This window comes from Gopherus evgoodei, chromosome 15 (assembly GCF_007399415.2).
Source record: "Gopherus evgoodei ecotype Sinaloan lineage chromosome 15, rGopEvg1_v1.p, whole genome shotgun sequence".
Classification (NCBI taxonomy): Eukaryota; Metazoa; Chordata; order Testudines; family Testudinidae; genus Gopherus; species Gopherus evgoodei.
Window position 1 is genome coordinate 23,404,413 of NC_044336.1, and position 25,821 is coordinate 23,430,233.

The 25,821-nt window shown below is 48.5% G+C and overlaps 1 protein-coding gene across 13 annotated transcripts in view; it reads left to right on the plus strand.

The window, feature by feature from the left end:
- The window catches only part of ARSG (arylsulfatase G), an 80,963-nt gene that overhangs the window by 27,454 nt on the left and 27,688 nt on the right, over nt 1-25,821 (plus strand). For 6 of the 13 annotated variants that reach the window (XR_003996590.1, XR_003996589.1, XM_030534154.1 and 3 more), the window contains exons 2-10: nt 4,935-5,803; nt 9,600-9,787; nt 11,539-11,586; nt 12,514-12,625; nt 13,550-13,687; nt 15,974-16,149; nt 17,661-17,715; nt 24,458-24,550; nt 25,049-25,245. Coding sequence is in view for 11 of the 13 variants with exons in the window: in XM_030534154.1 (XP_030390014.1) it covers nt 5,580-5,803; nt 9,600-9,787; nt 11,539-11,586; nt 12,514-12,625; nt 13,550-13,687; nt 15,974-16,149; nt 17,661-17,715; nt 24,458-24,550; nt 25,049-25,245 (1,231 nt within the window). In the remaining 2 variants the exon portion in view is untranslated. Of the gene's footprint in view, nt 1-4,934; nt 5,804-9,599; nt 9,788-11,538; nt 11,610-12,513; nt 12,626-13,549; nt 13,688-15,973; nt 16,150-17,660; nt 17,716-19,192; nt 21,241-24,457; nt 24,551-25,048; nt 25,246-25,821 lie in introns of those variants that run through there. The other 7 variants (XM_030534150.1, XM_030534159.1, XM_030534157.1 and 4 more) reach the window with 7 other exon arrangements.

Here is a 25,821-nt window from a genome sequence, read left to right on the forward strand (position 1 = left end):
TCTGGCAAAAGTTCAGGCTCACTCTGGGATGGAGGTGCAGTTAGTTTGGTCAGGCAAGGGTGTGGCATTATATTATTGCGGTAGGTCACTCATGCTAGATGAGATTTATCAGGCAAAGCCATAAGCTCTTTTATTAGCAGAAGTATCTTACCAGCAGGGTTTGTTTTTCATCGATACAATTTTAAAAGATACCTTGCTTGGGCAGTTTCAACTAGGAGTGCTGTTGCATGTTTTGCACCCTTATTGCACAAAAGGATACATTTTCACAGGCTGTTACTCTGAAATGCAGATTAGGCTCTTTCTCATGATGCTCGGCGTTACTTTGCTTGCTGACTTACTGTGCTATTAGAATGGGAAGACTGGCATACATGTGGCTAGGATGTAATGTGCATGGAGAGTTTCTGCAAACCATGCTTTGTGTGTCAACTCAGAATGTCAATACGATTTCTTTTCTGGTGTTTTTAGTAAGGTTTTCTGAACAGCCGTGAACAAACTACATTTCTTAGTTCAGTCCTTTTACAATAGTATCAGTGTGATCTTCCTCTCTGATGAGTACAGGCTACAGGCACTGTTTCCAATAAGGACTCAAATATAGTTTAAGAATTGGTTATGGTAGAAGAGGTGATTTGTGAGTGTGACCAAGTTTCCCGTGGACTTTTAAAAAAGTGGTTACAAAATCCTCAAGATATTTTTAAAAAAAGGAATGTAGCAATTTTGAAGGGTGTTAGAACCTGCATTGGAGACCAGAGCCTTCTGTCCGTAGAACAGGTCTATCCACTGCAGCCTTGGTGTCAGCTTCCCCCAGCATTGACCTCCTAATGTGCCACCCTAACCTGACCATGGGTGAAAGGGGAGTCAACAAGGGACAGGATTCTGCTGTCAGCTGCTTCAGTGTAAATCTAGAGTCCCTGTACTTAAGTTAGTGGAATACTCCACATTTACGCCAGTGTAAATGTGATCAGAATCTTGCCTAAGAAGGTCAGTTGTTTTTTTGTGTAGTGGACACTTGCCCATTATTGGGAATTGGAAGAGGGACACCAGCTTATTTCATACAGACCCACAACCAGCCTGCATAGGCTAATAACCTTCAACTGCTGCTGCTTTTAACCCCAATCTTCCAAACACTTAGGCCAGGTTTACCGAAGGTACTTTTTCCAGTATAATAATGTCGATTAGGATGTAATTCTCTACAATGTTTATAAAATGGCAAAAAAATTCTAGTGTAGATACAGTAATACTGACAAAAAAAGTCCTTTTGCTGGGATAGCTTGTTTTGTTTGGGGAGTGGCATAAGCTATATTGGCAAAAGATTTTTTCTGCTGGTATGAGCTATGTCTCCACTAGGAGAGTTTCCTAGTGCCATACAGTACCAGTGTAGCTATACCAGCAAAGCCTTTCTAGTGTAGACATGTTTCTGGAGTCACGGGATTACATGAGAATGTCAGCTTTCTTTCTTTTTTTTTTAAATAAAAGCATAAGTCTGTAGCCCTCGTCACCTTTGTCACCTTTGTCCAGCTTGTCCTTGTCCATCCCTCCACGAATGCAAGTCGACGCCACACCTTTCTGTTTCATTGCAAGCATGTTCTTTCCATTTTTGGCCAAAGAGTTTTATCATGGGACTGGCCCAGCGCATTTTCAGTCTGCCCAGCGATTGCTTGTGGTCCCTGGGGATCCAGTCACTGATGCAAGTTGTCCACTTATTGTCTTGCCTGCGGACTACATGACCTGCCTATCTCTGCTTTGCGTCATACATTGCCAGCACTACTTCGGTCACCTCTATATGGCTTCTGATCTCATTCAGTATCTGATCACGGAGCGCTGGTGTGGGGGTGAATGGGGTTCGACAGCGAAGTACAGCGGATAGTAGGGAGGCCGACCGTACCTCTATTACTCTAGGGCAGCCCCACCAAAGTGGAGGGGTACAGGGCACAAGGGCTGGCACCCCAAATGCACCGCAGCAAAATTCTCCTGCCAAACAAGCCACATAAAAACAGAATAAACTGAGCACAGACTCATGCGTCGGCCTGACCATCACTCACAACCCAGGGCGGCACAGGACAAAAAACAGAAAATGGCTAAAAGAATAGTCCAACTATTTGTTGAAGTCACAACGCAAGCCTAGCCCTCATGCTTGAGGGAAAACCTTGAAAAAGTGATCCCTAAACGCTCAAAATCCAGAAAGCAAATAACAAGAACCCCCTCGCCCCATTTATTCATTTTTAAAATCTTGTGATTTCAAAGCCTGTCTCAAGATTCTGGAACGCTTGGTGTTGGCAAATTTGCACTTGGAGGTTACGTCATGGGAAACTGTTCACAGTAGCAAATGCGACACCTGATAGTGTTTGCTATCCCTCAGGCTGATTGGAACCAGAGTCATTTTATGAAAAGATTATAAGAATTGGTTTATTTTATTCTGGGAATTTTTTTTTTCAATGGAAGTTGGCAAACTTTATGGGATGTTTCTCTGTGGACACAAGGCAATGTTTAAAAAGCTCTGCAGCATACGGCAGTCTACAGCAGCTTTCACCTGAGAAAAGAGAGTATCCTGTCCCTACTTATTTCCGATGCTTCCCTTTTCATTAGGAGAAAAAAAAACCTAACTAAAACAACCAACTCAGCCCAGAGGCTGATAATAGGAAAACCAGTAAAATCTGTCAGGGAACTTTCATCAACGGAGAAACTTTCATCAACGGAAAAACTTTCATCAGCGGAGCCGTGCAGGAAACAATTTGGGCTCATTCGTTCAAAACTTTCTTTCTGAAGGAATTCTGCCTCCATAAGTCAGTTTCACTACAATGGGAATTCTGTCCAGAAGTGAAGGAAATTTAGTACCAATCTAATCTAGCTCTCTGTCTGATAGAGGTTCTTTTTGGTAGTGTAATACACCAGGGAATGACTGTGGTTTTGTGGTTAATGCACACGAATGGAAGTCAGGACTCCTGAGGTCTATTCTTGGCTCAGGCAGTGGCTCATGTGTGATCCTGGACAAATCACTTAGACTGTCTGTGCATCTGGAGGGCTGTTCTGTACCTCACACACTTCATGAATGAATGTCTGTAAAGAGCTTTGAGAGCCTCAGATGAAAGGTGTTAAATAACTTCACAAGGTTATATTTATTATGATGATTTTTTATTGTAAGTTAGAAGACTAAAGAAAGATGCTGATCTGAACTGAAGCCCTAAGACTTTTTAAACTTAATAATGAATTTGACTGGGAAATTATGACTTATTTCCCACTGCCAGCTGCTGAAATCTTGACCTACACATGGTGTTTGTTGTGTTTTCTCTCTCTTTACCCTGCATCTCATGGTCCTTTTGGTTTTTATTATTCATTTATTTACTCTTCCTTTGAGTTTATCTAGATAATTCTTAATTTTGTTGCCCTCCTCAGTTGTGTTGACTGAGTCAAGTTTTGTATCATCAGCTGCACATTCTTTTCTCAAGGGCACTGATACACAACTGGAAACATCTGTCATAATACTGGCCCTAGCTGGACTCAGCTAGCTTGCTCTGTCCACTTCAAGCTGCTCATACTCATTGCTCTCTGTATTTGATATTAAAGCCAGTTCTTTGCCCAATCGAATGTCTCATTCTCTGATATCATTCTTGTTGTCCTTGCAGATTAGTCCTTGTGCTGATGGTTTTTTATAAATAGCCTGAAGGCTTGTAAATTATAGGAGCTTCCTGCCACCTCATTTCTTGTTACTGTCTCATGAAATTCACACTGATTTCTTAGGCATCAGCTCATTTTTGGTAAATCTTGGCTGATTAGTTTAGTTAAACCGTAACTTTCAACATGTTCCCCAACTAGAACTCTAGGCAGTTTCTCTAGACAGCGCAACAGGCATTTGGTCCCTTAGTTCTGCCTTACATGCCTTCCTATAGCCACCTTGGACCAAATCTGCCCCCAGCTACCACCCTGATTTCCGTGACGATCTGTCAGCACACAGCCACTACATCAGCTTCTCTCCAGCCTCTCCTGCCCTGCCCTGTGTTTGTGAGCCCAGCACTGCTCTCTGTGCACTAAATTCTGACACCCTTACTCATGCAGAGAATTCCTTGAGCGATCCCACTGATATCAACAGGACTGCTCATGGGATAAGCTGCTATTCCAAAAGAGGAAGCGTGTGATGTTCTGGCTCAGTGTGAGGAATGGGCCTATTCAGTGTAACTAAGGTTTAATTTTTAAAACTGAATTTTACTAATTGACCTTAGTCCTTGTAAATTATTAAAAATTGTGGAAAGTCTGCATATAAATCCTATCTGCCTGTTTGCTGTCTGCAATGCAGATTAGTAACACCCCATGACATAAGAACATAGGAATCACCATACTGGGTCAGACCAATGGCCCATCTATCCCAGAATCCTGTCTTCCAGCAGTGGCCAGTAGCAGATCTTCAGAGGGAATGAACAGAACAGGGCAATTAACAAGTGATCTATCCCCTGTCTTCCAATCCTAGCTACTAGCAGTCAGATATTTAGAAATACCCAGAGAATGGGATTGACCATCTTGGCTAATAGCCATTGATGGACCTGTCCTGCAGTAACTTATCTAATTCTTTTTTGAACTCATGACCTCATGCTCAAAGATCAACTCTGAGATCACATTGCAAATCTAGGCAAAATTACTTCTGCAGTGATCTTCAATTCTTAATTGTATAAGAAGAAGTCAGGCTTGATTGTTTATACAACAGAGTATGTAGGTTTGATATGTGGTGATTAGGGGAAATGGGCACTTCGTTTGTTTCCAGGCATTGGAGTAGTTATCAGTTGAGTTACAGCAACCTTAGATTTGACAGCAAAATTGCAACCACTGTGTTTGAAAAGCAAAGGAAATGTCTCTGCAATAGAAAAACAATTCTTACGCTCACTAGGATTAGGGTCTAAAAGCTTAACTCTTTCCAGTGCTAATTGTCTCTTGTTTTTCTTGCACAGGAACATTTGCTGTAATGTAAAGGTGTCCCCCTTATGGAATTCAAAGAACAGTTCGACATCATTTAACTTCAACTTTTGTCTAGTCTTTTGAAGAATGGGCATCATCACTTTACAAGGCAAAATAGAGAATTCTCCTGTAAACACGAGTAATCTAAATTGCATGGTTCCTGGGACTAAGTAATTTATAAAATTGCATGCCGTATGGACAGTTTGTAATCAGGATAAAGAAGCTTGGGAAAAAAACAAGTAAACCATATATTAATAAGACGTTATTTTAATCGCATATTTTGCAAAAATCCACAATTATTAAATGACAATATGATTATTGTGACTTCCTACAAGATCTCACTTAGCATGTCAGCTGTTTGCAAATGGAAAAGAGAGAGGAAGATTATGGTTCAGTCGATCTCCAAATGATTAAAAGTCAATACCGCAGTTTTGTGACTCGTCTCTTCAGCACCATCCAAAGATGTGAAATTTGCATCTCTGCAGAATCCCAGGGCTGCTTTGGGTGGCAATAAACAGCTGACTCACATCTGAGCAAAGCACGGCAATGGAAGTTCTCAAATGAGCATGCGGCAGGAATAGGCCACCACCGCCTACTCACGCACACTAAAGGTCTCCAGGAGGCGTTCGCCTGACACTATGGAGATTCTGTTCCTGAAAATGCTTCTTCTGCTGGCTGGCTGTTTAGCTGGGCTCTTTTATCACCTCTCAGATCTTTGTGTGGGTGAGAAGAGAACAGTTCAGAACAAGCCGAATTTCATAGTCATTTTGGCAGATGATGTTGGATGGGGGGATCTTGGGGCCAACTGGGCAGAAACCAAGGACACTCCTAACTTGGATCAGATGGCTGCAGAAGGAATGAGGTAAGCCTCAAAGAGGCATCTGTCTATTTCTGAGTCTTCTGTTTACCTGTTGTATGATACTAAATAGCAGGTGGGCAACAGTAAAATGGACAGAGGTTCTCACTAGTTCTTAACAACAACAATAAGTGCCAGGATATCCTGTCTGAGATCCATGTGAGAACCGTGCTGTGGACTACCTGTGGTCAAATTCATCCCTATGCTGAGACACTCCCTCCCCTCACCCCCATGGAGGCATGAGCATTACTTACATCACATATGCCCTCAAAATAGCAAGAGCAGGGATCTAGCGCCACCAATGGGGTGTGTCTGGGCAGGACACTGTGGGGGCCCTGCCTGCTACAGGGGCCGGTAGGATGAAGGTCCAAAAGATACTGCACCTGCCTCAGAATTAGGCAGATTTCCCATGGGAAGGTGCTTAAAGTCCAGGGAGCTGAATCAGGAACTCTGGCTCTATTTCCAGCTCTGAGTGACCTTGGACGGTCTTTGCCCAGCCTGTGCCTCAGTTTCTCTCTCAGCAAAATAGGGATCATAATGCTCCCTTACCTCACACAGGGGTTGCAAGGTTGAGCTTTAAGGCTGGCATTTTCAAAGGGGCCTGGGTGGGTTTGGAGATGGGAACCTAGCTTCCATAGCCTCATTGACAGTTCCAGCTTTAGTGTCTGTTAAACCACTGAGATCTCCAAAAGAAGGGGTGATACAAGTGCACAGTGTCCTTCTTATTTATGGCATTGGTCTGCAGGCAGCAGCAAGCCAAAAAGGTGCAGGTGGTGACCCAAGAAAGAGTTCCTGAATAAGCATTAGGACTGCCTTGGAAAACTTGCCCAGATGCACAGGAGATCAGTGAACATAGCATCACTGTTTGGAACTTTGGTTGTTTGCAACATATTTGTTCTTCATGCTGACTGTGGCAGAGAACCTGGGTTCTGACAGCCTAGGAATAGCTGATAGACAAATGTTTGCATGAACTAACTGCCTAGCAGTAAAGACTTTTCTTCATCTCAGCAAATATTTAGAGGCAGGTCCTGGTTCAAGTGAACGAGTCTTGTCTTTAAGGACGTTGATAAATACAAGTTATGGTAATTGCGGAGGAAATCATACCATGTCTTTTTGTGTAGAACTCAGAGAGAAATCTCAGCTGGAAAATGATTTTAATATTCCTTTTTATCAGGATATACAATGCATTGTAGCATCGACATAGAGCTTTACATTTTAAAAGCTGTTCCTAAACATTAACTATTTAATATGTGGCCAGGATTAGGTTACAAGAATGCACAATTTATTCTCTTGCCAGTTCATTAACTCCTATTTTAGAAAGGTTATTGTAGTGGTGTTGCAGTCGTCCCTCTCCCTATGGGTCAGAGGGAGGCCACACCACCTCACTAGTCATTGGGATCATGGCCCTTCCAGCCTTCGTAACAGGGCAGGACCCCAAATAGTCAATAGGGATTAGGCCCTCAGGCAGGACTGGGCTAATGAGTAGTCTGTAGGCTCAGGCCTGTACTCAGGCAGCACAATAAAGCAGTCTATGAGCTCTAACCCTTAGGCAGGGGAGAGCTAGCAAGCACTCTGTGGTGGGGAGTCTGCCACCCCAGGAGTAGTGGCGCAGAAGCCCGCCCGACTACACTGCATCCCAGCCCAGGACCCTAACAGTGGTGGGGTGTCCCACCACTGGGTCAGCGGGGATCCTCCCACAACACGCTGACTGGCTGTTAAGCCACACCACCACCAAACTGAAGTCTGGTTTCCCTGGGCTACTTCCTACCAGAGTTCCAGATCGGGGTCCGTGGTCGCAGGATCCTCTGCTTCATCGGGGTACTCAGCTGCCGGCAGTGCCACCAGCTCCTCCCCGACTTCTGTCCTCTCCGGGGCCAGGGTGCTGCCTGGCTTGGCCGCAGGGTCAGCGGGCTGCAGCCAGCAAGGCACGTTTGTCTCTTTCTATGGCTTGGTTCCAACGGAGCTAGAGGCACCGCCTTTTGTACTTCTAGCCCCACCTCTCAATTTTCGGTGGGAAGGTCAAACCTGGCCTGACTCCGCCCACCTGGGCAGAGAGAGTGGTTCCTCCTCCTCTGGCTCGAAGGGTGGCCACACCACTTCACTACCATTATAAAACCGCATATTTCAAGGTTTAAGTCACCCACTCTCACTATTTAGGGATTAGGGTGAGACCTTCATGGGGGCATTTCACATCTTCCTATTGTAGGGTCCTTGTGCCCTCCTCTGGAACATCTGGTTCTGTGCCTGGTCGGGACAGGATTCTGAGCTCTGTGGACAATGGATCTGCTCCAGTCTGGCAATTCCAGTCTAGCTCATAAATGAGGTAGAAAAAACCTTCTAGCTCAGGCACTGTAGTTCACCTCCCTTCTCCCCAGCGCTGCTAGATTGTTCCTTGGGATATATTTTCTAGTGCTTTGTCCTTTTGAGATTCTCACCTAGGATTTCAGTCCTGCTGGTTATTTAGCAGTTGGTGCATGGAACTGTGCGGAACTGGGGCTGCTCAGAGAATGATTTCCTAGAATTAGATGGAGAAACCTGACCGATGGAGCCAGTGTGAGGTTACACAGAAGTGGGACAACAGCCTCAGGTCAAGGCAGGCTGAGGAGAAGTCCTGGCTGCGTGAGAAAGGCCTCAGAAAACTGTATCAAGTCCTTGATTCGGGGGAAGTTGGTTCTAGCGATGAGGAATCAACAACAGAATTTAAAGAAATGACCCAGCTGTGTATTCCAGACAAGACAAGCCTCTCACACTGCTGTCGTGGGTGTGAGGAGAATGGTCTGACTGGGAAGATACAAAGTAGGGAAGTGGTGAGCCTGGTATTTAAAGGACTGACATGCCCAGGGCCACTGTGAAAAATGCATCTGCGCTTGTGCATCTGATTGCTTGTGCCTCGCTAGGAACCCCCTCCCTTCCCCTTGGGCGAGAACTGTGCCCACATCACCGCCAGGCTGGGTCACAGCACTTCCCTGTCTTTGAATGGAGAACCAAGAGAGAGGCTCCCGCTGGTACACAATGCAGCTGCCCACTTCCCTAGTGTATAAGTCATGGTGAGCTCATCAAGTCCACTTCTGCTACCCGGTCCAGGCACTGGTGGGCCTCTTCAAACCAGTTAATGGAGCAGCGCCTCATTGCGTTAGTGAGCACAGCTCCATCGATGAACTGCCAAGACAGTTGCCCTCCTTTGGGACAATGCCGATCATGAAGCACATGAAAGCCAGTGACAAATCCGTCTCATTTGAAGGGCTCTGGTTGTGGATGAATCTGGCGTCGGGCGGGCTTTAGAGAACTCTGTAGAACCTTCCCACTTGATGAAGTGTCTCCACTATATAATCACAATGATGTTCCCAGCATCAACTGCTCCCTGTTCCTGCTCCCTCTCCCAAACACACTCTACTCCCAGCAGAGCTTACTGTGCCCAAAGAAGGAGAAGAGCAAGAAACTCCATGACATCCACTCAAGGCTTCACTGTTCCCAATTTCCTTTGTGCAGAAGATGCTCAAATGCTAAGGGAATGGGTGGCAATTTGAAACCCATATAGCTTCATGGTAGTTTGAAGAACTCAGCTATCTTCAGGCAGCTCAGCATCTCACTGGCCGCTAACATGTACAATATGGTCATTTGCACTTGTGGCAGGTGAATGGCAATCCCATGCATGTTTGTTTGCAGCCCTGGGCTCCTCGAACAAAGCCCAGCATGTGGGAGCATGTCAATTTTTGCCAGCTAGTGGGGGTCTTTTTTGCAGCTTTTTGTCAGACGTTCCAATCACAAATCCTAAGGTACATTCTGCCTCTTTCTCTTCTAGATTTATGGATTTTCACTCTGCTGCATCCACTTGCTCCCCATCCCGTGCCTCCCTGCTCACTGGAAGGCTCGGCATTCGCAATGGAGTGACCCACAACTTTGCTGTCACATCAATGGGTGGCCTCCCCCTCAACGAGACTACGTTAGCTGAAGTTCTGAAGGAAGCAGGATACGTCACTGCGGTAATAGGTAATGGATGCATTGCGGAAAGCTCATACTGTTCTGTTTTGCAGTTTATTATATAGACAGTGGTAGACAGGGCTTGGGGCATAGGTGCTGGAGGTGGCAGTCCCTGGCTTGAAGTGGTTTCCATTATATAAAGTTTGGTTCAATGGCTCTCAGTACCCCCCTCTATAAAGATTGTTCCAACCCCCCTGCTCAAGAGACACAGGATGGACCATGGAGCTAATTTATTGGCTCAGATCCAACCCACGCAGGGAATGGCTACAAGTGATTATTACCGCTTAGGTTGTGCACTCTTGGGGATGAGGACTGTGCAGCACCTTGCACACCTGACCTTGCTTGGGGCTTTGGAGTGCTACTGTAATAGAAACATTAAATAACGGCGGAGGCTGTTCAGTGGAGGGAACTTGAGCATCACGTCTATGTTGTGAGAAATATCATCTCATTTGGCACGAAATGACTAGCTCCCTTGCTGGCAGTCACAGCGGCTAAGACAAACCTTGAAATATGCTGTGAAGACTGACTCTTCATTCACCACTAGGATTGGTCCCTTCTGGTTTAGCATTGAGGCACGTTGGCAGAACGGTCCAGGGGCAGGTTGAACTATTCTCCAGTGTACTTTCTGCCTATATCATCTATCTATCTATCTTTATTTCTTCAATATTGTGAAAATATATACAGGTGCCCATCCTCCGCTTAGGATTCTTTTCCCTACATTGAAACCAGTGCATTCATTAAAGAAGAACTTAAAGGATTTTTTTTTCTGACTTTTCACTTTTTCTCCCTCTCTTTTTGCAGTTCTATGATATTTTTTAAAAGTTGCCTTTTTAGATGTGGGTGGTTACATCATGATGTGAACTTAACTTTTGGCTCCCTCCAAAATTTAAATGTGTGAATTGGTTAACTTTAGAAGAGTGTTTTTTCCTACATATAGTAACTTTTAAGCAAAATATTAATACGCAGAATGGTTCTGTGCCCACAGACCCCAATGTTCCTTGATATAATACCCTGTGCTAGCATGAAAAGCTATGTTATATGTTGTGTCAATAGTTCATGAGTTTTGAATTCCATACTGCAAGCATATGGAGCGCTGTACCAACTTCCAAGGGAGTCATTCTAGTGTTTCAGATCAGTCATCAGTGGATAATAAGTAAAATATACACTTTCATTCAGAGCCATTAAAATGCAATGAAAGAAAGTCACAAAAACCAGGAAATTCAGTTAGTTAAATGCAGATCTTGCCATTTCTTTACATTGACTCACATGCAAAATCATTCTCTGACTTCAAAGGTTGTTTTGCATGCAAAATTATGACAGGATATTGTTCTGAATAGCTAAAGCTTCATAATTAAACTGTTGGTCATCACGCTGGGCCAAATTGTGGCAGGGCCTGCGAATATAGTGCTTGATCTTTGAAAACACATATGTGGCAATTCAGAGGAGGAAGCCAAGAATGGATCATTCCAAAACTCTTAGAATGTCTTGTCTTTGAAATCTGAATGTCTGGCAGAACTGTGGTGAGGGTTTAAGGATGAACGAGACTTAAGAAAATGTAACAATTTGTTTTATGAAATTCCTCTGAGGTCTAACACCCTTGTGGAATGGATCCCGTGGCAAAACGGCATGCTTTAAACAGGACCTGCAAAGACAGCGACTCTTGTTGCTGGATTAAAACGTCAGGCCCTGGACACTATATGTAATTACTAGTATCTACGACCTTTTTCCTTCTGAAAAGACTTCCTGTTGCTTCCATGCAGGTAAATGGCACCTTGGGCACAGTGGCCTCTATCATCCCAACTTTCGTGGTAAGGTTTTGTTGTAAAACCCAGTAAGTGTTTTGTTTCCCACCATCCCTTTCTCTTTTTAAACCCATTCTCTTCCTTCTCCTTCCTGGTAATTGCCCTCAGAGTGGGAGGAGTGAGCCAGCAGCAGGCTCCTCTGTCGGTTCCCCTGTAGGTCATTAGTCTGCAGGGGGACACCGGCCACCCACTGCTCTGTCTGTTGCCAGAGAAGTTCTGCTGCACAGGAGACTCTGCAACCCCTGCCCACTCCCACAGCAGCAGGAGGGGTTTGTGGGATGGCCAGTGACTTGAATTCCCTGTGGAAGGAGTAATTCTAGTTATTGGGTGGGGATGCCTGTTGCCCAGCTCCCATGGGCTTGCAGAGTGGGGGCGCAGTCTATGAGGTATGAATTCCTTTTGGTAGTCGAGGTGGAGTAGGGGATATTTGTGCTCTGGATCTCCCTGTGTTTAAGTTCACAGCTAGGGCTGCTCCCACAGGGGTTGGTGGAGTTATCTCTGAGGTGGAGTTGACCCAAAAAGTCTGTCTTCACTTGCAGGAAAGTCCAGCACTGCTGTCAATTTGTTCTTAGAATAGAGTCCCTCTTATTGTGCTATTTACTTGTTCCTGCCTTCCATTAACTCAATATTAGAGCCCTGTGAAGAGAGGACCATGCTGGGAAAAAACCACAGGAAAGTACAAACGATGAAGTCTCAATGGATCCTCATCCGGTTGTAACATGAACTAGATTCCCGAACCTTTACTCAGACCCCCATGGGCGTGAGCATTCACCTGCATGGTTCTGCTTCCAGGACAGGGGTCGAAGCAGCAGTTTTGCCTAGAACTGACCCCGTTCCCATCCTTGAGTTTGTAAACTCAGCAGCAGAAACTGTGTAAACAGTGTATAAAAGGCGAATGGCCACAGCAGGCTAACCTACTCGTTTGGATCCCAGGTTTTGACTATTACTTCGGGATCCCCTACAGTCACGACATGGGTTGCACTGACACCCCAGGCTACAACCTCCCTCCCTGTCCTGCGTGCCCCCGACGCTCTGCAGCCACAAGGTACAGCTTCTCCGGTGGGGTGGGGTGGAGTGGAGTCTGGGCTTTGATGGGAGCGGGGATGATAAAAGGCATCTCCCTCTTGCTAAATATCAGAGCTGAATGGAAAATGTTTTCCCCTTGGATCCCAGGAACAGAGAAATTGGCAGGGGTTGTAAAGATGAAGGGTTTGGAATGTTCACTGAGGTCTCCTCTCCCCTTGCTCTGCCCCAGTGGGACTATCCCCTGTCACCCTGCAGTGCGTATAAAACACAGCAGGTTTGGGGGGCCAGGCTGGTCCTCTGGATCCCCTTCACTCTCCTCCCTGGCATCACAGCACTGCTCCCTCAGACCAAGGAAACCCTGAGGAACCCATCAATGCTCCTTCCTGCACTAGCCCGAGGTAGTAACCAGAGAGCAAGATGAGGGGCCCTGGCCAGGTCCTGCTGAAGTCAGAGACCAACGGGGTCTATGGGAGGGAAGTGGTTAAGACACTTGTCTGTGACACAGGAGATCTGGGCTCAGTTCCTGGCTTTGCCACAGACACCCCCTGCCCCTCCCGATCTTGGTTAAGTCTCTCAGTTTGTCTGTGTCTCAGTTCCCATCTGTTGAGACTGTAAGCTCTCCAGGGACTATCCTTACTGAGTGTCCATCCAGCAAGGGGCCCTGAGCTAGGCTGGAGCCTCCCAGTGGTAACAAAAATGTGTTCACTCTCCTACAGTGGGAGGGGATAGTGAGGGGCTGAGTTCAGATCCCCTCTAGGGCTGCCTGTGTCACATGTGCAGCCAAACCCGAGAGTGAAGAGGCTTGATTTCTGATGCAAGGGGAATAACCGAGACTGGGTCACATTGTGAACAGACCCCAGTGATGTCAGGACCCAAGCAGGCCTGCTTCCTTCATTCAGAAAGCCTCCCTTGTTATTAACAGGGTCTCTTGGTTTCTCTCCAGCAGCCATGGGAGAGATTGTTACACCAAGGTGGCTCTTCCTCTCTTTGAAAACATCACCATCACCCAACAACCTGTGAACCTCACTGGGTTGGCTGCAGAGTACGCAGAAAAAGCAGCTCAGTTCATCCAGCATGCAAGGTAAGTCTTCCCCTTCCTCCCCCCAAGACACAACTTTGTAGCTCTCTCTCTGCAGAGCTTGGGGTAGTATCCAAATATTGATGGCCTCCTGCCCCAGCAGTACCCCCACACTCTGGGTCTCCCCTCTCAGGGAAACCCCCAACCCTCTAAGCCCACCTTGCCTCAGTGGCAACTGCCAATCATCATCTAGCCCCCCGGCTCACTGGGGCAGACTGCAGTTTGTCATGGCCACTCATCATTAGCAAGGAGGTTGGACTAGCTGCCTCTACCTGTCTCTGGGCTGCTGCCTCTGTAACCTCAGTACTTGCTTTGGTCCTTAGCAAGGCCTGCAGCCTGGGGATTTGCCAGGCTGGAGCTCCCCAGCCCCTCTTACCTTTCCCCAGCCCTGCCCTACTCCCAGCTAGCTTTACTCTCAGACCATCAGCCCTTCCTACTCCAGGGCTAGAGTGAGACTCTTCCAGCTTCTGGCCCACAGCCCTCTTATCAGGGCCAGCTGGGCCCTAACTGAGCTGTGACTGCTACTCCAATCAGCTTAGCCTTTCACAGCAGCAGCCCTCTCCAGGGCTGCTTTTAACCCTTGTTTTCCAGGAGTGGGGCAGCTATCCCACTACAAGCCCATTATTAATGCTGTCTTCAGAGCAGGGTTTGAACAGAGTTCAGTAAATGAGCCATATGGAGCAATGAGGATAAAATAAAATATTGAATAACTGCTCACTCCGGGAGCACTGTCTATCCTGTGCACTGGCTGAAGCAGGGGTCTGGTGGAAAAAATAGTATGTGACCATGTAATTAAACCCTGTAGCATTATGCATATGCACAAAGGTCTTGAATTAAGGTTGCCCAGGCAATTTAAATTCTGGCATTTCCTAACTTTAGAGCAGGGATCGGCAGCCTCTGGCACGTGGCTCGCCAGGGTAAGCACCCTGGCGGGCCAGGCCAGTTTGTCTACCTGCTATGCTGGCAGGTTTGGCGGACCGCGGCTCCCTTGGGGAAAGCAGCGCGGGCCGAGGGATGTGCTGGCCGCAGCTTCCTGCCACCCCCATTGGCCTGGGATGGCAAACCGTGGCCAGTGGGACCCGCGATCGGCTGAACCTGCCGACGCGGCAGGTAAACAAACTGGCCCGGCCCGCCAGGGTGCTTACCCTGGTGAGCCGCATGCCAGGGGTTGCTGACCCCTGCTTTAGAGTCTTTGACTTTGCAACTGTAATATTCTTTTAATAGAGTTGTTGCTACTCCTGAGGGAATTCTACGCAAAAAAACAATCAAAAAAAATTATGGGCACAATATTTTAAAATTCTACAAAATTTTGCAAATTTAATTTGTCAGTAAATAACTGTGGGTCCAGCATGGCAGTGGGGAGCACTGGCTACTGGCTGCATTGAGATGGGAGATCACCCTGAAGCCCCCACTTCCCTCAGTACATGGACTCGGCAGTGAGGCTGCACCTGACCCTGACACAGTGCGAGGGCTGGGCCTGCCCCAGAAAGACCCTGGGGCCCTGCCCCTCTGCACCAGGCAGACCAGGTGTGGGTGGGCAGGCTCAGCCCAGCAGGATCCAAGTGTGGAGGGGCTTAGTGTGGGGGGGGATCCAGGTGTGGGGCGAGAGGTTTCTGTGTGGGGCAATCTGGATGCAGGCGGCTCAGTGGATGCACTGGGGCTTGTTGGGGGTTCTGGGTGCAGGGGAAGTGGGACTCTGAAGGGGATCCAGGTGAAGGTGGTTGGGACTCAGCAGAGGGCATTCTGGGGAGATGGAGCTTGGGGGGGGTCTGGCTGTGGGGTCTCAATGGGGGTCCAGGTGCTGGGAGAGTGTGGCTAGATGGGGTGAGGGTCCAGGTGCAGCTGGTTGGAGATCAATGGGGTGGGGGTGGGGGTGGGGGACGTGGCGGGCGGGTCCAGGTGTAGGGTGTTAGGGCTTGTCAGGGTACAGGTTTGAGGGGCCTGCTTAAGGGGGGAGCCCCAGCTGCTGCTGAGAGGATGCCACATGCCGGGCTCCTGCTTCCCCCTGCAATTCCCCTCTCCCCCTGCCGTATTCCACCCTCTAGTATTTCTGAGAGCTGATTTGGCACAGCCGTGGGAACTGAGTTTGCATTTCTGTTGCTGATGCCAGAATAGTTGATGGTACCATCTCACTGTTCCAGAGTTAACAGGAGCATAGCAGTGAGAGTTTTGCAGGACTGGAATCTTAGGCCCAGATCCCCAGAGGTATTTAGGATCCTAACTCTTACTGAAATATGGGAATTAGCCACCAATGTACCTATGTGAAACTGAACCTTAGTGTGTCCTCAGAGTGAGCGGACCTCCCTCTGAATATGTACAGGGAGTGGATCTGTGGAGTCACTTTTCAAAGCACTCTTCAAGGGGGGAAAAGGCTGCTAGCCACAAAAGAATGCACTGCAAAGCTCGTAGTAAAAGTGCTGCTATCTTCAGTGCATCTCCTGTGCAGGGGTCATGTGTGCTTACAGGTAAGATTTTTTGGAATGGTCCAGTCTTTTAATTTGTATTTATGTAACAGACATGTTGCGGGCCAGGCTGCATTCTGAGAGCAAGAGGGGGCTTAGCCCTACATACTGTGAAATCAGCATTAACTGGGGAAGCACAGGAAAGGGAGGGTTGTTACTGGACCAAATACTGCAGCTCTTAAGGCCTGATTCTGTTCCTCTCCCAAAATTCCCATTGGTGTCAGTCAGAGTGAGGTTCTCCTCAGTTCCCACATAAGCAAAGCTCCTAATGAGTCCTGTGGGGTTTCAGGGAGCCATAGAAATGAGAGGTAGAACAGGCCTTTGTAGAGCCCATCTTGCAGGGGCTAGCCTAGGGCTTCGTCCAGGCTGGTTGTGAGAGCCTGTGTCGGCAGCTACCAATGTCCCCATTCCCCTTGGGTCTTCCCAAAGAGCTGAGGGCACCTCACAGGATCAGGCCCTGAAAGACTCCTGCAAGGGTGCCTCCATTGCTCCCCTTAGGAGCCCAATCCCCAGTCTCTTAGATCTCTCCACTAGAACATGGCTTAGCAACAGTCAGCCTAGGTCTCCCTTTTTTCAGCCCACCCCTCTGCCCTCACCACCTCCCAGGGAAGTCCCAAAGCCCAGTGGAGACCCTGAGCCAGGGTCACCTATATGCTCTGGCTACTTTGGGCTACTCCAGTGGTACAAAGAAGCCTCATTTAACCAGCCAGAAGAGATGGGTTTACAGCTACTTTGAGGCCCTGGAGAGTTCACAGGTGAAGGTGGCCTTGTTTAAGGTGCTCTCCAGAGGAAGAGAGCTGCACATTTGTCCTAGTTAACGGGACCCCATTCTGAGCCCTAGCAAAGGATGAGAGATGTAACAGGGGAGACGGCTGCAGGCACATTGCAGGGAGAAGGAAGCTACCAGCAGGAGTTAACCAGACACAGCTGCCCTGCTTTCCCTGTGGGAGAAGAGCAGGCATCTCCTGCTTTGGGAGCCACTGATGGTCAACAAGTGGCTCTTATTGCACCTAATTAAAGGGGCGCTCCAGAAGGAGATGGGTGGGGGAGAGAGACCAGGGGAAAGGTTTATTAGGGTGGGTGAGAGAGGAGTAGTCTATTGCTGTGTGTTTGTGCTGGGGTGGAGGAGATACTTTGTTTGCAGAGCAGGCTCTGTGAAAAGGGAAGTTTGAGATGCAAAAGCCTGGTGTGATTCCCAGAGTTTAATCCAGCCCAAGCTAGGGGGCTTCTGCAGAGCTCTGGGTTGCAGGAGAATTCCTCTTGGGAGGAGTGATGGCTCCCAGCACTAAATAGATGCACCATATCTGCAATAAGGGCTGTTTGTTTCTGGTAGGACTCTGTGGGGGGGAGAATGTGGCTGATGGAGCATCTTTTGAAAGGGGGCAGTGTATAGTGGGTGGGCTGTGTGGACCAAGGGCAGGACCCAGCTCCTCTCCACAGTCTTGATAGAGCCTAGAACCACAGTAGGGCTAGATTCACATAGTGTTTGAACTCCCGTCTCTCTCCTCACTCAGGCATCTATGCAGGGCTGGTGACAGCTGAACTGCAGGATCCTGTGCTGCTGCCAGTGTAAGTGAGCTTGGCTCAAGGCCCCCAACTGATGGACCGAGAAGGCCCGTACCATTCACTGATCTCAGAACATACAGTTAGGGCCTAATTCTCTGTTACTCTTTGGCCCTGCTTGGAAACCGTAAAGGTGCTTTTAAAGATGTAAGCAGCCTCCTGAGAATCTCCTTTAAATTGGGAGCCTCCCTGGTTGGTGTGTAATTAGTGAAAGGGCTCTAAGCCAGCTCTGTTTCTCAATATCTGGTGCAGGGAGAATCAAAAGACCAGGGTTGGAAGGGACCTCAGGAAGTTCTAGTCCAACCCCCTGCTCAAAGCAGGACCAAGCACAACTAAATCATCTCAGCCAGAGCTTTGTCAAGCCGGGCCTTAAAAACCTCTAAGGAAGGAGATTCCACTGCCTCCAGTTCCAGTGCTTCACCACCCTCCTGGTGAATCAGTGTTTCCTAATATCTAATCTAAACCTCCCCCGCTGCAACTTGAGACCATTGCTCCTTGTTCTGTCCTTTGCTACCACTGAAAACAGTCTAGATGAATCCCCTTTCAGGTCTTTGAAAGCAGCTATCAAATCCCCCCTCACTTTTCTCTTCTGCAGGCTAAATAATCCCAGTTCCCTCAGTCTCTCCTCATAAGTCATGTGCTTCAGTCCCCTAGTGATTTTTGTTGAATGTCAGGGATGTAGCTAGAGTATGCTGCTCTGAGGCTGGAGTACATTACTCTATGGCTTATCTCTGTTTCACAGGGGCCATGGGAAACAGAACATGAGTTGGAGCAGCCCTGGGACTGCTCTAGCTTATACCAGAGGGCAGACAGGGCTCTGCATGCCCCCCCAGATATGGAATGTGTAAAGGTGGCTTAAAGCTATCTCTTGCGGCAAGCCCACTCCTCCCCGTGAGTAACAGAGAATCAGGTCCAGAGTTTTCTGAGAACAAGAGGGAGATTTTTGATCCTTTGACACTCACGTAGGAAGAACCAAAACAGGACTCAGAAATGACATCCTGCTTCCTGACCTGAGCTTGGAAAGCCAAACTGAGCAATTCCCAGCATCGCCAGGCCTAAAACAGGGGGCAAGGACATGAGGGGCAAACTCCAGAATATCAGAGCTGTTGGAGTGCAAGAGCAAGCCCAGCTTGTCCGGGGTTAAATGCTATTTTCTTTGGGGTGCTTAAGCTCTGCCCATGGACTGTGCTTTTGAAATCACTTGTTTGCTGTCAAGCTGACAGCCCTTGAGAAGGGAACTTTTTTCTTTTCCCTTCAGCTGGGACAGCGTACTGGGATGTGGGAAGATTGATGTAGATGAAAAGGATACCAGTGTCTGATGGGACAGATAGATATATATTTAGAGTCATAGACTTTTGTCTAGCCAGCCAAGATCAATGGCTGCAGAGGTGTCTTGAGTGGCCTAATAGTTTGCAAAACACACATGATTGAAATGTGAATTTGGGGCTCACACTCCTTTGCTTCTTTCTGATAAATGATCTAGGAGCAATGCTAGAGGATGCACTCTCCTTGAAGCCCTGCTTTGTGGTGCCTGCTGGGAAAAAGAGAGGGAAAGTCAGCATCTCTTCTGTAATGAGAGGGGCTCAGGTATGACAGTCTCTGGCTTCTGTCGGGTACCTAGAGCAAAGTCATTTCCACTTTGCTGGGTCTCGATGTGCCCAAGCTGTAGGACAGTGGAGGATCTGACTCTAAAGCTTTATACCATTTTAAGTGGGATAAAACATTGGCTTCTTACACTGGTGGTTCTGGCAACAGTGGCAGCTGAACTCATCTTTGGAATTCAAGCAGAAAAAAACAACTCATACAGATGGATGGTAATTTGGATGCTGTGACTTTAAGGTCCACTTTATCCTGGCTTGCTAGGGTTAGGGTAGCAGAAAGCCAGGCTTTCTCCATTTCCTAAGGTGTATAGAGCATTTCTTTCTTGCCATGGTGACTTGTGAGAAACTAAGCCTTGAAACCAGCACTGACCCAGGACTGACTATAGCAAGTCCCAAGGCAAAGATCAGAGTAGCTCCCAGTTCCTATTGTCCATCAGTTTTCCACTGTCACTTTTACAGACCAGCTTTCTGCATGGTGTGAGGCTGGGCAGGTGCTAAGTAGTCATCAAACAGACACAGCTGCAGAGCCTAATTCAAAAAAGCACTCGAGTACAGTGTTCACCTGTGTGTGGCAGGTCTCATCCTTCTCCCACTGAACCAAAGGGAGTCTGGCCATTGACTTCAGTCAGAGCAGGGTGTTGCCCTCTACAGGGATACTGGTGCCAGAGGTTGGAAAGGGGATTTATGCCATGTGCAACTAGCCTCTTTCTGTGTAGTGAGACCCGGAGCATTCTGGTGCTGGTAGCATGGGCTGGCCCTGAATCTGATTCTCTTCATACCAGATCAGCTTCTGGGGCAGGATTAAACACCCCCGAGTCAGAGCTGGAGGCCAGGGTTCCACTGGATCCTGCCAGGGCAGTAGGGAAAACAAATTTGTGTTCCAGAAGCCATGGAACTGCTGGTTGCAGTTGATCCTTCCTCACAAGCTGCCAGTTGCTCTGGGGATGAAAAAGGGGATCCTAGAACCATCCCACTGCTCTTGAACAAGCTGACATGGCTGGCGTCCTATTGACGTGCACCAAGAAGAGCCTGTCAGTTCAGCACTAGGCCTGCCTCACTCATCAGTGGCAAAATCTGAGCCTGAGCTCTAAACCAGGGAGTGTTGGTATTGACACACCTTAAACATGTATTTTCCAGGGCAGTTTCTGCCCTGAGTTACCTCTGTGCTAATCTGCTTTTTATCTATCACCTTGGTACCCAGCCCTCATTGCAGTCATGGCGTGAGAGTAACTAGAACCTGCTACAGTCCTGGTCTTGCCTTCTATCTGCACCCATTTTAGGGGCACAGATACACCAAACTGGGGCTTGCTTGTGCACGTACTTAACCCCTAGCTGGTTCACATGCATCCGGGCACTTGCCTACCTCAGTGGGGCCTGTGCGAAAACACGGGTGCCCTTTGGAAGGCTTGTCCCTGAATTGCTGCCCTGATCCCATGTGACTATTTTAGAAGCAGCTGTCCCGTGCATGGTCGTACACACGCAGGGTTAACAGAAAAGCTTTTAAAGCAATTTCTAGCTATTTGGGGGAAATGTTTCACTATCTGCTGAGAACTTGATTAAACAGGTTGCTGTACACGGAGGCAGAGTCCAGTTTGGCTGCTGCTGCTGCTTAACTTTTCAATAGTTTAGTTTGCTATAGTTCTTCTTTGCCTGCCTCTCTCACATTGCTAGGCAATGACAGAACACGAGGTGCGTCGGCTATACTTTGTGTAGCGAGATGTGTCAAGGCTGAGCAGGGACACAGATCCGAGGGAATGTGAGGTACAAAGTCAAAGGATTTTAATCTAAAAGCCCCACCCATGAGTTATGGATTAAACCATTTAAATTTTATATATATTTTTTGCAGAATCATCATGGAGTGTGGATGCAAAAAGCAACCAGGATTCACAGCTGAGTGGACTGGGGATGAATCCGGTTATTTCTGGATTCCTTCCCCACCTCCTATTAGAAACATTGTACTCCTGCTGTTTGGGCTAGATCCAAACATGCTCCCTCATGCAAAACTCCCATTGAAATCAGCGGGCCAAATTATTAACTTTATTATGTGTGTTGTGGTAATACGTAGAAGCCCCGGACCTAGGTCCCATTGTGCAAGGCACGGTACAAACACAGAACAAAAAGATCTTCTCCTAAGTTCTTGATTTACTTCCACCAGTATTCCCTAGATATGAAGTCAAGGGAACCATGAACATACGTTTGTGCTGAACGGGTGAATAGTTTTGGGTGAAATTTTGCTGCAGTGTTGTCCCTGGGTTTGCAGAGATTGGCTTGAGACAGACTCTAGAAAAGCATTCAGAAAACGAGGTCCTGTTGAGTAGAGCGTCCATGTGTGGATGTGTGAAAATGGTAGTATTCTCCTCTAATTTAGTTTAGACCCTGCTCAGAGTAGCTGGGCTGGGTCTGTGAAAATGATTGGCACTGAAGCAGTTAACAACGCTGTTGCTGAAATTGTCCTTACTTAAAGTGTCAAAGGTTGATACCCTGTTGAAATAAAAGGGACAGTTTCCCATCTTTCCCCTGAGCTATTGTTTCAGGCTCTCCAGTCTCAGGAAAACAGTGTTGCATCACACCACATAGAGAAAGTGATTTTCCCCTCCACAGCAGTAATGGCTAGAAACATATATGCCTGTTTTAATTAAAGCTAAATTTTGTACGGGAATGTTACAGCCCAACAACAAAGTGCAATAGAGTGTGATACTTCGGCTGGCTCCAGCTAGGCTGTGGAATAAAAAGGCTATTCAGGGAGCTTTAGGACTGACTGATGTTTTCACTTGATGTGGGAGACATCCTCTAGGCAAAGGAAGGAAACATAGGCCGCAAAGTCGAAATGTGCTCTGCTGGAATCATGATAGCATCTTAATTCTTTTAAAATTTGATCAGGCTGCAATGATAAGACCCTGGTTTAGCAGCAGAGACTGCACAGACTTGCAGGGCTGGGAATTAGTGAGGCAGACTGCAGTTTCCTTCAGTGACTTCCAGGCCTTTGTTTGACACGTGCGCGCACACACGCACGCGTCACTGGGATGACCCAGTTCCTCCCGATCACTTGTCATCCCACCCTTCCCTTCACAGGGCCCTGAGGAAGAGTGGGCCTCTTTTGACGAAATAAATATAGCCTGTAAACAAGAAAACAGGATGTGTCCACTGATGATTTAAAAACAAACTTCGGAGGGGACGATCAGCAGCCCTCCGGTTTGTTCAGTAACAGGATTCTCCTCTAAAGATGCCTTGTGAGAAGTTGAATGTATGTGGTTTGCAGTTCTGAGACACCCCTGTGCAGCTGATGTCGTCGTTTCCCTCTGTGTTTTAATCCTTTAAAATTACTTCCTGATGCAGCGGGGTCCAGATCTTACCTTGGATTTCTGCAGGGGAACGAAAACAAAGGGAAACACAGTAGTTCGCAAAGCACTTGGCAGTCCCAGTCGTACAGATGGGAAACTGAGGCACAGAGAGGCCAATCACTTGCTTATGGTCACACAGAGAGTCTGGGGTGAAGTAGGAAGTTGAACCTGGGGCTTCCAAGTCTTACGCTCGTGATCTAACCTCGTTATCATCCTCGTTAGGTGGCCCCAGAATCTCTTGAAGGGGACGAGAGTTGAGCCTCCCTCCAAAACTCGTCAATCCCCCTCATCCTTAACTCCGCAGGCATGGGGTCTGGTGGGGTTGGGGGGCAGAGCCGTGAGGTTCGCAGGGCCCTGGTGACAGAACGGCCCTCTCTTACGCAGGACTGACCATTGGAGGGAAAACTCCCACCATCACCCTAACACAGTACAGCTCCACCAAGTGGGGGCGCTAGTGTGCAGAGTCAGCCCCCTTGCCGCCTAGGATTGCTCAGAGCAGAGTAAGAGGATGTGGTGGCCTAGGCTAGCACTCCCGCTCTAGCTAATGCTGATCGAGCTCCGGGAGCTGCAGTCAGAGACTTCCCTCAGCTTGTCTGTGAGGGCAGGGCCCTAGCTGTGGCCCCTTTGGGTCAGGTTTGTGGCATGTTGACAGGGGGACAGAGGAGCAAGCTTGCATTGCAGCTGCTGAACCTGTTCTGTGGATCGCGGGACTGCAGGCAGCCAGGAAGGAGAACCAGGCCTGGAAGGCAGCCAAGCAGCGAGTGCATCTGACTGCCAAGAAATGAGCTTAGGAAGTGAAATTGGGGCGAGGAAACAGCCCCCGCACTCCCAGGTTCCTCAGGCTGGGCCAGGAGCGGTGGTGGATGCAGCGGGCGCTTAGCAACTGGGGGAAAAGCAAATAAAATTCTGGGATACGTGAACAGCGCCAGGGAAAAACTGACTCTCGCCCAGTGACAGGAAAGAATGAGGCTGGGCTTGGGACTTTGTGCAGCTGCTCCACTCCAGGGCAGGTGCCGAGGCTGCCTGAACCCACCTGGGAGGCAGGTTTGCTGGTCTCTGCCTTGAGCTTCGCCTCTCATATAGATTTTATCTGCAGAAAAGCCAGTGACCCCTCTCCATCCCTCCCCCTCCCAGTCTGCTCATGCAAAGGTGGAAGGGCAGGCGGGGCTGGTCCGGGCAGGGCCAGAAGCTGGCGTCTGAGCTGTGCACAGTGAATCCAGGCGTGCAGCCCCTGCTACCCCTTCCCAGAGGCAGGAATGGCCAGTGCAGAAAGCTGGGTGCGGCCGACCCTCTGCCCCAGCTCTGTTTGGGAATCCAATGCTGCTGTCTGCGCTAGGCTCCCTCAGTCTCTGTCGAAGTTTGGCACTTCACGTTCCTACACAGGCTGGGGGCTCGCCGGCCCTTGCAAACAGGTCCCCTTCCTGGCATCACTGCCTGCCATGTTTATGACTGCACCAGCTGTAGATTGCGCTTACTCTGATTATTGGCCCTAGGAGAGTGGGGAGATTTACAGGCCTGGGGGATGAAGTACCTGACAGCTGACTGGGTGACTTTGGACTTAGTGATTTGCCTAGAACGGCCTTTGGACTGCAGGGCTGGAGACAAGGGGGAGAGCCTGACCTCCGGATCAGAAACAGACGTTGCCTGGAGTAGCGTGTGTACTAAGCCTGAGGCAGAGAGACCCCTCTGTATCAAGTCTCCTATCTCATTTGCTTGTTCCTGCAGGGGAGGGATAGATCTTGTTTGCCTGCCTCATGTGACTCCTCCTGCTAGCCCCCAGCTCCAAGCACTTCTTCTCCCTCACAGGGGTCCAACACTGCCATGCCCTGGTGCAGGCTGGATTCCCAGTCCGGAGCTCTCTCCTCCCACGCTGCAGGTGCTGAGAGTCCTGGGAGCAAGGTGCGGAGTCCCAGGATGAGGAGCTGTGTGCATGGTAGAAAGGGCTAAGAGTGTCGTCTTTGATTTGCCACAGCACCTTCCTCAGCTATGAAAGTGGAGGCCCATGAGGTGAAGCCACAAGGCTCCAGCTGAGTTCAAGGCCCCATTGTGTTAGGTGCTGTACAAACCCAGAGTGAGTGAGTCCCTCCCTCAGGGAGCTCACACTGTTAATAGATAAGTCAGGTGGACGGTGGGAGGGGGAAGGGAGACACCAAGCAGTGAAGTGACTTGCCCAAGGTTCCCCGGTGTATCTATGACACAGCCAGAATCGACCCCAGATCTCCTGGGTCCCAGTGCAGTGTCCTACCCACTGGTGGCCTTCTGTAAAAGTTCCTTCTGCATTAGAGATTGTGGAAAACCTTTCCCCGTGCCCTGCCCTGGCTGCCCAAGCTCTCCACCCTCCCCCACACCTTTCTCATACCCAGCGTGCTAAATACACTTCCTGTGTTTCCTGTCTAGTGAAAGCGGACGCCCGTTCTTCCTATACTTAGCGCTGGCCCATATGCACGTGCCCTTGGTCCTCGCTCAGCCTCCCTCCAGCTTCTCCTTCCCTGAGCCATACCGAGCCGGCCTGAGGGAGATGGATGCCCTGGTGGGACGGATAAAAGACAAAGTTGACGGCTGCGGGAAGGAAAACACATTCCTTTGGTTCACAGGTGAAGCAATAAAACCAGCTACAGTAACGGCAGATCATCTCGATAACTGATATTTACATACTGCTGGGATCCACAGGCAAGGCAAGGGGTGAAGGGGAGCCTCATGCAAATGGGACGCTGTCTTAGGGACAGCCCTAGCATTGTGTTAGGGGAGGAAGTGGGGCTTAATTTGGGGGAAAGGAGAACTTGTTCACAGGCTCTGCACAAGGGGGTGGATCTCATCTCCCATGAACTGTGCTCCTTTGTATTCATCTGTGTTAAGCAGTACTAAAGCCACAAGCCAAGCTCTGCTCTCGGTTATTCTGGTGTGAACTGGGAGCTGTGGCACGGGTGTCAGTGGACTTTTACAGGTGTAACCAAGAGCAGGAGCTCTGCGGGTCTTGTTTTTTCCATTCCTATTATCCTGCCTGTCTCACGTCCCCCTGCCATCTTTGTTGAGGTCCCTTCCCTGGCCCTTCTGTCGAGCATGGTGAACCAGCACGGGACAGCACTGTGTAATCCAGAATCCCGGGGGGGGGGGGTATAACAGAAGTGGGGAGTAAACCCCTCCTGGCCAAGTGGGCTTTCAGGGAGACG